At 39.8% G+C, this 12,273-nt stretch overlaps 1 protein-coding gene across 1 annotated transcript; it reads right to left on the minus strand.

Moving 5' to 3' along the window:
- Positions 1–5,198: 5,198 nt before the first annotated feature.
- LOC132709732 (uncharacterized) lies at positions 5,199–8,358 on the minus strand. Its single transcript, XM_060684351.2, has 2 exons — positions 8,222–8,358; positions 5,199–7,983 (listed from the first exon to the last, which is right to left on the minus strand). Exon 2 carries the CDS (start codon positions 7,832–7,834, stop codon positions 6,086–6,088), a length of 1,749 nt encoding a protein of 582 aa, XP_060540334.2. The 5' UTR covers positions 7,835–7,983; positions 8,222–8,358; the 3' UTR covers positions 5,199–6,085.
- Positions 8,359–12,273: the final 3,915 nt, after the last annotated feature.

Raw genomic sequence — 12,273 nt, forward strand, 5'->3', positions numbered from 1 at the left:
AGATGTTGCCATCTCTAGCAGCTACAGTATATACTTTCTCTTCTGCAAAATGCCTGGTTCAAAGAGCTCACTGCTTCTTAGTTTCAGAAGCCCTAAATCCATCTAAAGGACAATCAAGCAAAGCCAACAGATGACAAAATCCGAATAATCAACCAATCAAATCAAGAAAAGCTTCAACAGATATTTAACCAGTAAGACACCATGGCTGAAGACTCAAGCAAAGACCTAATTAGCTGGAAATAAGCATGTATTAGAAAAAACATGCCTGGAACATGGATTAAGTCAAGAATATTCCCTTTGGTTGTTGTTGAGCAGTCATTCTTTAATTGTGAACACGTCAGAGATAAATACCACCAGGCTGGTTGGAAACCTCTCTTTATTATATTAAGCTAGCCGTGACCTCAAAAGCTGCTTGAAATCTCTCTAGCTGCTTAAACTCTTTCACAAATGACATTTCTAATCTCTTTAACTCCAGGTTTCTAAGATCATGAAGCATACTACAAAACTGCAAATTTGGGTGACTGACATCAGAACATTTATCTATACATTGTCCTTGGATACTTCTCCAGGTTCTCACCTGCCTTCCTGTATGTCATGCCTCATCACTTACAGCCTGCTGCTGCTGAGATGAGACAATTACAAGGCGAGGCTGGAGAAATATCTGAGGCTGGGAAGATGTTCTCATACATGTTCAGACTAAATGCCAGTTGCCTAGCTGGAATTCACCTAGCATAGCTGTTCTGACGGATACTCCTTGTTGATTCAGAATCACTCCAAGGACCTATATTTGAACTGCCAGCCAAAGCAATAAGATCTTTATAGTAGTATCAACTGCAGAATTATTCCATCGCTTCAGCCCGAACTATTTTGAATCTGATTTCAGATTAAGATATCTGATGCTCTTTCATTGCATTGAGATACTTCAGAAAATTCAGTGGTGCTATGCTATACAGGTAGTCCTTGCTTCATGACCACTCATGCAGTGACAATGGCACTGAAGGAGTGGTATTTATGACTGATCCTCAAAGTTGTGGCCATACAGTACCTCTGCAGCCACATAATTGTGCTTCAGAAGCTCAGTGACCGGCCCACACTTCTGACTGTCAGTTTCAAATTGTCATATGATCATAATTTTCAGCTTTCCCTGTTGGCTTCCAATAAGCAAAATCAATGGGGAAGCTAGCAGGAAATCTGACGCAGCAACATTTGTGTTTCAGGCACTCAGCAACCAGCTCACACTTTTGACCATTGCAGCATCCGATTGTCATGGGATTGTGATTCACATCCGATTGTCATGGGATTGTCAGGCTTACAACGAGCAAAATTAATGGGGAAGCCAGCAGGAAATTGGAAGTTATGGTCACATAAGGTCCTTTGTTAATAACCGGTACAGTCCTCACTTAACAACAGGAACTGGGACTGCCATAATAGGCAACCCTAAGTGGCATACTCACATGGTTTTCAATTTATAAGTGAGTTGCTAAACAATGGAGTTTCTGTTCCTAGTTAGCATCATTAAGTGAGGACCACATGTATTCTGTTGAACTTCCCAGTGGCCGGTATAATATATTTTAGATAGAGGTTACCTTTGGCTCTTGGGATAAAGAACTCTCCACAGACAGTTGGTGCTAACAACCTTGAATGTGAACATTACACTTGTTCTTTCCAAAACAAATTTTCCTATAATATATTCCAGAGTTTAAGGAAGCCCAAGAACTTGCAAAAAATTCTTTTGTTACCAGATATTTAGGATTATTGAAAAAGAGAATTCACAGAAAAAACATTTATAGGTAGAGATCAATTGTCTAGCTAATTCTTCAAATTCCAAAGACTCCTCAGTTAAACTGTCTACAATCCACATAAGGTTTTTGATCAACAGTAACAATCTTGCAGAGGTTCTGTTTAAAATATCCTTTTCTTCTATACTAACAGTTTAAATGTGGATTTTTTGGGATAATTTTATAACCCTTCACACATCTTCCTATTTTTCCCTTTTTCTGTGGTAAAAAACTTCCTGCTATTAGAGCAGTGTCTTTCAAACCCAGGAACTCTTAAGATGTGTGGACTTCAATTCTCAAAATTCCCCAGTGAGTCATGCTGGTAGGGGAATTCTGGGAGTTGAAGTCCAAGCATCTTAAGAGTTGCTGAGTTTGAAAAATACTGTATAAACAGGTGGTTATCAACCCACCACAGTTATCATTTTGTCCTTACTCTTTAATATGTTTTCCATTTTCCACTCTATTTTTTGAAATATGGGACTTGAAAAAGTAGACACTATTCTGGAGGGTGATCACAGTAATTGGGAGAAAAAACCCATGCCCCTAACGCAGACTTATTTTCATTTATTTTGGGATCATCTCAAGCAGGGAATTTAATTTTTCACAGCAGATATACACTGGCTCGGTGTGTTTAATTGAAATCTTCCTCGAACACTTGACAGCCATTTTAATTCCTCTGTCAAGTTGCTCCTCAAAAAAAGCAGGTTGTGCATTGTGATCATGCAATACATAACTGGTCATGCACCACCGCAGTCCACAGATGGCTCTGGATCCAGCAGATTCTCCTTCTCAATTTTGGGAGGGGGAATGGATTCTATTAGTTTCTATTTTTGCTTCAGGAAATTACAAATAAAGTTGTCGTTTTCTTTCTGAAACACATTTTGGACCATTTATTTATCCTGCCTCCTTTTTCTTGGCTATGGCTTCCTCCATAAAAATTCAGTTCTCTCTTTCTGTATTATTTGGAAAGTATTACCCTCCTTCACCAAACCAGCTGTCATTGAAAATACACGCATGGTCAAAGTAATGTGGAAAAGTAAAAAATATGGTAGCCTAACATTTTTTCCTGCCCTAGTTTTTAAGTTGAGGATTCCCAATACTTATAAACCTTATCAGCTCTCAAAGATAAGTGAACCTTTTAAGAAGCCATGTTGAGTGTTCTTCATATTAACACTTTGCCTTTAATAAAGTTTTCCAACCCTGAATGCAGATTACTCACAAGTTCTTCCTTGATCCATGTTAAATTTTATTTTTAAACAACATGATTTCTTGGGAGATTTTCCCAGTTTATTTCTGGGTTGCGGGACCTGGTTTGATTTTGTTTTCTTTTGTCTTGCTCCGATAATAAGCAGTTCTCCATTTGGATTCTTGAAGGTCTCTTACACAGATCCTGTCCTGACTGGCTTAATTTATGAGTTATTAGCAAGAAGTTGGACTTTATTTTCAATTCCACCTCTTGGCCTCCATTCCACACATTTTCAAAATAACTCACAGAAACACCCTAAAGTTTCTGTTTTTTTCTTTTTAACATACCTTATTTATTTGTTTGCTTAACTTTAACACTTTTCTTTCATCCTCATCTAGTCAAAATCTGGCTTCTGAAGGAGGCCTTAGTTTCTATCATAATTCCCTTGATGTGGCTTATTAACCAAGCTAATAACGTGTCTTAATTGTACCTTTCCAATGGAATACAGCATATACGCACTAAGACATGGTTTCTATTGGTCTCCTTACTTATACATTTCCTTTTTCTTGTCTGGGTAAAACTTAACTTTTCTCACAATTGAATTTCATTTGTTACATGGGCCCAGTGTTCAAGACTATCAAGATCCATCTGGTTCCTGAGCCTATATTTGGAGTGCTGGCTTTTGCTGCCAGCTTGGTGTCATCTGCAAATCTGATGAGTTCTCCTTATATCCCATCTAAATTGTTTATGAAGATGTTGAAATGTACTGGGCCTAAGACAGAACTGTGGGGAACCCCACTGCTTATTTTCCTCCAGATAGGTACAGTTCCACTAAGGACTGCATGTTGAGAGTGGTTTGTCTGAAAGATATGAATCCAGCTGGCATTGATGCTAACCCACATTTTTATAAGTTATCAAGTAGTAGGCTGTGGTCTACTTTGTCAAATGCCTTACTGAAAGCCAAGTATACTATATCCACAGCATTTCGCTGGTCCACTAATTTAATGATTTTGTCAAAGAATGAAATAAGATTTACCTGCTTACTAAGTGATTACAAGTCAATTCAAGGTGTTGGTTACCACCTTTAAAGCGCTCCATGGCATAGGACCTGAGTACCTTCGAGACCGTCTTCTGCCACCAATAGCCTCCCACCGACCAGTCCGCTCCCACAGAGAGGGTCTCCTCAGGGTGCCATCAGCCAAGTTATGTCGGCTGGCAACACCCAGGGGGAGGGCCTTCTCTGTGGGAGCCCCAGCCCTGTGGAATGAACTGCCCCCAGAAATACGTAAGATCACTGACCTCCGGGTGTTTCGCTGCGCACTGAAGATCCTATTGTTCCGCCAGGCCGGGCTATCAATATAATAATTTTAAATTGGGGTATTTTAAATTTTTGGGGTTTTAAACCAGCCAAATCTATTTAATTATTTTAATTTTTAATCATTGTTGTGTCTTGTGTTTTTAAATTGGCTGTACACCGCCCTGAGTCCTTTGGGAGAAGGGCGGTATAGAAATAAAATTATTATTATTATTATTATTATTATTATTATTATTATTATTATTATTATTATTATTATTAATTACAGGTAGTAAGATTACCTTATGTTATGTGTTCAAACATTCCCCCTCCTCTTGCCTTAAAAACAGTAATTGGTAAAATTTAACAAAAGGTCTCTAAAGCTGGATGACAAAGCTACTTTGGAGAGAGGGGTTACATTTGGCACCGAGAAGATACCTGAAAGGAAGCAGCTTTGGATACTGTGGCATACATCTGGCTTTCTCTGCTTGCTGCCCATCAGCTGTGTTGGGAGAGATGTATTCCAGCCAAGATGGAAAGGCTGAGGTGCAAGGAGTTCATACTTGGGGTATATTTACAGAGCCAGGAAGTGAAGATAAAGGAGCTGTCGCTGTTGAAGGTTGGCTTCAGCATGAACCCTTACTACCGAAAGGGAAAGACTGACTCTGGCCCACCTTACTAAGTAATATATTAAACTATAGCACCACTGATTGATTGACTGAATTAAATTTCAATGATTATATAAGAATGTACAATTGAATATTGTTGCTCTCATATTCCTTGCACAATTTGCAAGCTGTGTTTATAAGTTTATATATACTTGTTTATAAGAAAAACGTGATCATGCAAAATACTTAATAATTTGTAATATAATTCAAATTAAACTATGAGGTAATACAGAACAACAAAACTGCTAATAACAAACCTTAAGAATAAAGGAGAGAGTAAAATGTTCCTTTTATGTAACAGCAGTAAAACAAAATCAATTTATTCAAATCATGAAAAAAATTTCTTTTCAATTTTTATAGGTGCTGTTCGGAACAGGAAAAGCAATTTTGGTAGAATATTCATTTTTACTGTGGCAATTCTTCCCAGCAATGATGTAGATTTTTCCATTTTTCCAAATCTAATTTTATTTGCTTAAGTAATCTATATATATTAAAGCGAAATATCACTCACATGCATCATCACGAAATCTCCAGAACCATAAAGCCTATAAACTTGAAATTTGGCACATATGTTTCTCTTGGCTTCTAGGTGCTCGCTAAGAAAGGATTTTTCGAAATGACCATCAGATCATTAGTATTTCTTATATTATTAACACGCTATGATGCTAAGGAGTTAGACAGTCTACTCTCCCTCCCCACCTGAAAAGAACTCTGTTCCAACTGCCACTTGGGCGGGGGCAAGGCCAGTGAATGACTGATCTGGCCTGCGGGCTGGGAGTTTAGATGTTCTACTTCCCCTCCCCACCTGAAAAATGCTCTGATGCTAAGAAGTTAGACTGAGGGAGAGAACGGGATAAGATAGGAGAGGCCTCTGTGGGGCAAGCCTGAGGGAGAGAAGGGTATAGGAGAGGATCAATGGGGCCAGCCTGAGGGAGAGAAAGGGATAGGAGAGGATCAGTGGGGCCAGCCTGAGGGAGAGAAGGGGAGAGGAGAGGCCGTTCGTAACTACTCATTAATTTTCAAGGTGTAAGTGTTGATTCATCAAGCCCGATCACATAGCTTTGTAGTGGAGAATGGGTATCCAGCTAGTTTTATATAATTGTCTTCTTTTATCATTGCACATCTTGCTATTAAGTATATTCCCAAGTATTTAACTTTCTTAACTATTTGAATGGTTTCTTTGATGTTTATAAAGATTTCTCCTGTTAGTGAAGCTCTTTCCACACTCCAGATATTTATAAAGTTTTTCTCTTGTGTGAATTCTTTGATGTTGATGGAGGTGTCCATCCCGAGCAAAGCTCTTTCCACACTGCAGGCATTTATAGGGTTTTTCTCCAGTGTGAATTCTTTGATGGAGACGGAGGTTTCCAACTTGAGTAAAGGTCTTTCCACACTCCAGGCATCTGTAGGGTTTTTCTCCAGTGTGAATTCTTTGATGATTATTAAAATTTCCCCTCACATTGAAGCTCTTTCCACACTCCAGGCATGTGTAGGGTTTTTCTCCGGTGTGAATTCTTTGATGTCTATAAAAACTTCCCTTGACATTGAATCTCTTTCCACACTCCAGGCATTTGTAGGGTTTTTCTGCTGAGTGGATTCTTTGATGTGTATAAAAACTGCCCATCTGACTGAAGCTCTTTCCACAATTCTGGCATTTATATGGTTTTTCTCCTGTGTGAATTCTTTGATGTTGACGGAGGTATCCACTCTGAGTAAAGCTCTTTCCACATTCCAGACATTTATATGGTTTTTCTCCTGTGTGAATTCTTTGATGTTCACGGAGGTGTCCACCCTGAGTAAAGCTCTTTCCACACTCCAGGCATTTGTAGGGTTTTTCCCCTATGTGAATTCTTTGATGTTTACTGAGGTGTCCACCCTGAGTAAAGCTCTTTCCACACTCCAGGCATTTGTAAGGTTTTTCTCCAGTGTGAATTCTTTGATGTTGATGGAGGGATCCACTATGAGTAAAGCTCTTTCCACACTCCATGCATTTGTAGGGTTTTTCTCCAGTGTGAATTCTTTGATGATTATAAAAATTTCCACTCACATTGAAGCTCTTTCCACACTCCAGGCATTTGCAAGATTTTTCTCCTGAGTGGATTCTTTGATGCCTATAAAGACTGTCCATCTGATTGAAACTCTTTCCACATTCCAGACATTTATATGGTTTTTCTCCTGTGTGAATTCTCTGATGTTGACGGAGGTGTCCATCCTGAGCAAAGCTCTTTCCACACTCCAGGCATTTGTAGGGTTTTTCTCCAGTGTGAATTCTCTGATGTTCACGGAGGTGTCCACCCTGAGTAAAGCTCTTTCCACACTCCATGCATTTGTAGGGTTTTTCTCCAGTGTGAATTCTTTGATGATTATAAAAATTTCCCCTCACATTGAAGCTCTTTCCACACTCCAGGCATCTGTAAGACTTTTCTCCTGAGTGGATTCTTTGATGTATATAAAGACCACTGGTGTGTCGGAAGCGCTTTCCACATTCCACACATTTATAAGGCTTTTCTCCTGTGTGAATTCTTTGATGATTATCAAGAGTTCTCCTCAGATTGAAGCTCTTTCCACATTCCACACACTGATATGGTTTTTCTCCGGTGTGAATTATTTGATGTCTACAAAGATTTCCCCTCACACTGAAGCTCTTTCCACATTCCTCGCACTGATATGGTTTTTCTCCTGAGTGGGTTCTCAGGTGGTTTTGAAGTTGTTGATTAGTTTTGAAGGATTTTTCACATTCTGTACATTCGTGTTTCTTTTCTCCCTGGTAGATGATTCTTCTTTGGGGATTCCCGCGTTTTCGGTCTGTGCTGAAGGACTCTCCGCACTCCGGGACCATCTCGGGGGCTCCGCTTCTTCCCGCCTTTCCCTCCCTCTCCCCGATTCTCCCCCTTTGGCTCCGATTCATCCCGTTTGTGGGCGGCTCTTCTGCAGCCACGGAGCGGCCGGGATTTTCTTCCCGCCGCCGCCTCCCAGGGAAGCCGCGCCTGAGGTGGGCAGAGTTTCTCCTCTCCTCTCGGGCGGCGCTTTCTTTCTCCGCCGGGCTCGTCAGTCCTCCTGAAGGGGCGAAGGAGGAGGAGAGGCGCGTCAGGGCTTTGTCCCTTTCCCACCGAGAGGAGTTCCAAGCCCGCCCGGGGAAGAAGACCGAAGCCGCCGCCTTTCATGGGCCTCTCAAGCAGCCTGGAGGCGGGCAAATCCTTACGACCCGCCTTTCAGGACAGGACTCAGGCTCCCCGTCAGCTTCCCTCTCCCTCCTTCCTTGCCCGGGAGTCTTAAAGCGTCCCCTGCACCCTACCTGCACCGGGTGTCTGTCAGGCAAGACCCTCGGTCCAGCTACGCGTCACGATAGCCTCCCAGTGACGTCATTAAAATCCGGGCGCCTGGCAACCGGTATGAATTATTTAGGATGGCTGCAACGTCTCCGAGTCACGTGATCCCCCCCTCTCAGACCACCCCCCCCACACTCAGCCAAGCAAAGTCCATAAGGACAGCTGGATTGGCTTAACCGCGGAGTGATCCATTTAAAAATTGCAAGGATTTGCTTAACAAATAGAGATGTCTACGAGACTCTCAGTCATTAAGGTGATGGTTGTCCCAAGGGTGCCTTTTTTTTCTTTTTCTTTCAAGAGGCAACTGGACTTTCTGGTTCCAAGAAGTTCAAGTTTAAGTTTATTTATTTGTCAAGCATATATAAGATTTCAGGTAAAAAGTGTAAACATAATTTGAATACATGAAAAGCGTAAGTAAAAAGGAATATTAAGACAGGGAGGGTAGGCACACTGCTGCACTTATGCACGCCCCTTACAGACCTCTTAGGAATGGGGTGAGGTCAACAGTAGACAGTTTAAGATTAAAATTTTAGGGGTTTGGGGAAAGAAACCACAGAGTCAGGTAGTGCATTCCAGGCATTGATCACTCTGTTGCTGAAGTCTTATTTTCTGCAATCGAGTTTGAAGCGGTTTACCTTAAGTTTGTATCTATTGTGTGCTCGTGTATTGTTGTGGTTGAAGCTGAAGTAGTCATTGACAGGTAGAACACTGTAGCAGATAATTTTATGTACTATGCTTCTTCAGCTCTGACTGGATGGTGGGGAATTTATAAATCCTTCCATTCACCTCCTCCTCCCCATCCAGTCTGAGCTGAAGAAGCTTCTTGGATGAGAAGGGAAAGATATATTCAAACAAAAACATAAAGTCCAGTTGCCTCTTGGAAAAAGCACCTTTGGGTTAACAAAGAAAGGTTGAGAAATTGGGGTGACTCATTTAACAACTGCATTGCTTAGCAATGGAAATTTTGGTCTCAACTGTGTCATAAGTCAAGGACTACCTAGATAGATAGATAGATAGATAGATAGATAGATAGATAGATAGATAGATAGATAGATAGATATTTAATGTATTGCACACAGAAACCACATATTTCTGTTCCATATGTGGACTTTTTGTCACACTGTTGTGATCGCCATCTTGACTTTTTTGACCATCTCATGTGGCTAAACCTGCTCCTTTCTTCTGATTTTTCTTCAGCCTGTGCTGGTGAATGACCGCAATCATTTTAAAAATTTTTATTTCTTTCAGTCTCAAGTTTGTCTTTAAATACAGGTAGTTCTCAACAGACAGCTAAAATTCCATTGCTAAACAAGACAGTTTTTAAGTCAGTATTGCCCCATTTTATGATGTTTCTTACCGTTGTTGTTAATTGAACCATTGCAGTTGTTAAGTTAATAACATGGTTGTTAAGTGAATCTGGCTTCCCCATTGACTTTGCTTGTCAGAAGGTCGCAAAAGGGGATCACATGACCCCAGGACATTGCAACTGTCATAAATATGATTCAATTGCCAAGCGTCCAGGGGGATGCTGCAATGGCCATAACTGTGAAAAATGGGCACAAGTCCCTTTTTTCAGTGCCCTTGTAACTTCAAATGGTCACTAAAAGAATTGTTGTAACTCAAGGACTACCCATATCATACTTGCTCTATGGCTAAGAGGCCATCAAAGCTTCAGATCTAGCATTTTAAGTGTCAGACTGTCAAAAGTTTCCTCCTTTTCCCTCCTTTTCTCTTTCTTTTTGCTGCAAAGGGTAATTATGCCATTTATTCATCATTTAGTTCTTTACTACATCTACTACTGATGTAAAAATTGGGTCTCCTAGCAATTCCAGTGTAAAAGAGGAAGTCCTCACTTAACAGGAACTGGGACTGCCATAATAGGTAACACTAAGTGGCATAGTCACATGGTTTTCAATTTATGAATGAGTTGCTTAACAATGGTTTCTGTTCCTAGTTAGCATCATTAAGTGAGGACCACATGTATTCTGTTGTACTTCACAGTGGCCGGTATAATATATTTTAGATAGAGGTTACCTTTGGCTCTTGGGATAAGGAAATCTCCACAGACAGTTGGTGTTAACAACTTTGAATGTGAACATTACACTTGTTCTTTCCAAAACAAATTTTCCCTATAATATTTTCCAAAGTTTAAGGAAGTCCAAGAACCTACAAAACATTATTTTCTGTTACCAGATATTTAGGATTATTGAGAAAGAGAATTCACAGGAAAACCATCTATAGGTAGAGATCAATTGTCTGTAGCTAAATCTTCAAATTCCAAAGACACCTCAGCTAAACTGTCTACAATCCACATAGGATTTTTGATCAACAGTAACAATATTGCAGAGGTTCCATTTAAAATATCCTTTTCTTCTAAACTAGCAGTTTAAATGTGGATTTTTGGGGATAATTTTATAACCCTTCACACATCTTCCTATTTTTCCCTTTTTCTGTGGTAAAAAAACTTCCAGCTATTAGAGCAGTGTCTTTCAAACTCAGGAACTCTTAAGATGTGTGGACTTCAATTCTCAAAATTCCCCAGCGAGTCATGTTGGTTGGAAAATTCTGGGAATTGAAGTCCAAGCATTTTAAGAGCTGCTGAGTTTGAAAAATACTGTGTAGACAGGTGGTTTTCAACCCACCACACTTATCATTTTGTCCTTACTCTTTAATATGTTTTCCATTTTCCACTCTAGTTTTTGAAATATGGGACTTGAAAAAGTAGACACTATTCTAGAGGGTGATCACAGTAATTGGGAGAAAAAATCCATGCCCCTAATGCAGACTTATTTTCAGATTATTTTCGGATCATCTCAAGCAGGGAATTTAATTTTTTCTCAGCAGATATACACTGGTTTAGTATGTTTAATTCTTCCTTGAATGCTGGACAGCCTTTTAAATTCCTCTGTCAAGTTGCTCCTCAACAAAGGCCCGGTTTGCATTGTGTTCATGCAATACACAACTGGTCATGCACCACCGCAGTCAACAGATGGCTCTGGATCCAGCAGATTCACCTCAATTTTTTTTGGGGGGGGGGGAGTATATTCGTTTCTAATTTTGCTCCAGGAAATTGCTAATAAAGCTGTTTTCTTTCTGAAACACATTTTGGTCCATATATTTCTCCTGCCTCCTTTTTCCTGGCTATGGCTTCCTCCATAAAAATTCAGTTATCTCTTTCTGTATTATTTGGAAAGTATTACCCTCCTTCACCAAACCAGCTGTCATTGCAAAATACAAGCATGCTCAAAGTGATGTGGAAAAGTAAAAAATGTGGTAGGCTAACTTTTTCACCTGTCCTAGATTTAAGTTGAGGATTTCCAGTACTTATAAACCTTATCAGCTCTCAAAGATAAGTGAACCTTTTAAGAAGCCATCTTAAGTGTTCTTCATATTAACGCTTTCCCTTTAATAAAGCTTTCCAACCCTGAATGCGGATTACTCACAAATTCTTCCTTGATCCATGTTAAAATTTATTTTTAGACATCATGTTTCCTTGGGTGATTTTCCCAGTTTATTTCTGGGTTGCGGGACCTGGTTTGATTTTGTTTTCTTTTGTCTTGCTCCAATAATAAGCAATTCTTCGTTTAGATTCTTGAAGATCTTACACAGATCCAGTCCTGACTGGCTTCATTTATGAGTTATTAGCAAGAAGTTGGACTTTATTTTCAGTTCCACCCCTTGGCCTCCATTCCACACATTTTCAAAATAGCTCACAGAAACACCCTAAAGTTTGTGCTTTTTTCTTTTTACATCGCTTATTTGTTTAACATTAGCACTTTTTTTCATCCTCATCTAGTCAAAATCCGGTTTCTGAAGGAGGCCTTAGTTTCTATCATAGTTCCCTTGATGTGGCTTATTAACCAAACTAATAACATGTTCTTCTTAATTGTACCTTTCCAATAGAATACAGCATATACTCATTAAGACATGCTTTCTCTTGGTCTCCTTACCTGTACACTTGCTTTTTCTTGTCTAGGTAAAACTTAACTTTTCTCACAAATGAATTTCATTTTGTTAC

Source organism: Pantherophis guttatus, chromosome 3 (genome assembly GCF_059756535.1).
Source record: "Pantherophis guttatus breed Tessera chromosome 3, ASM5975653v1, whole genome shotgun sequence".
In the NCBI taxonomy this organism is placed as follows: domain Eukaryota; kingdom Metazoa; phylum Chordata; class Lepidosauria; order Squamata; family Colubridae; genus Pantherophis; species Pantherophis guttatus.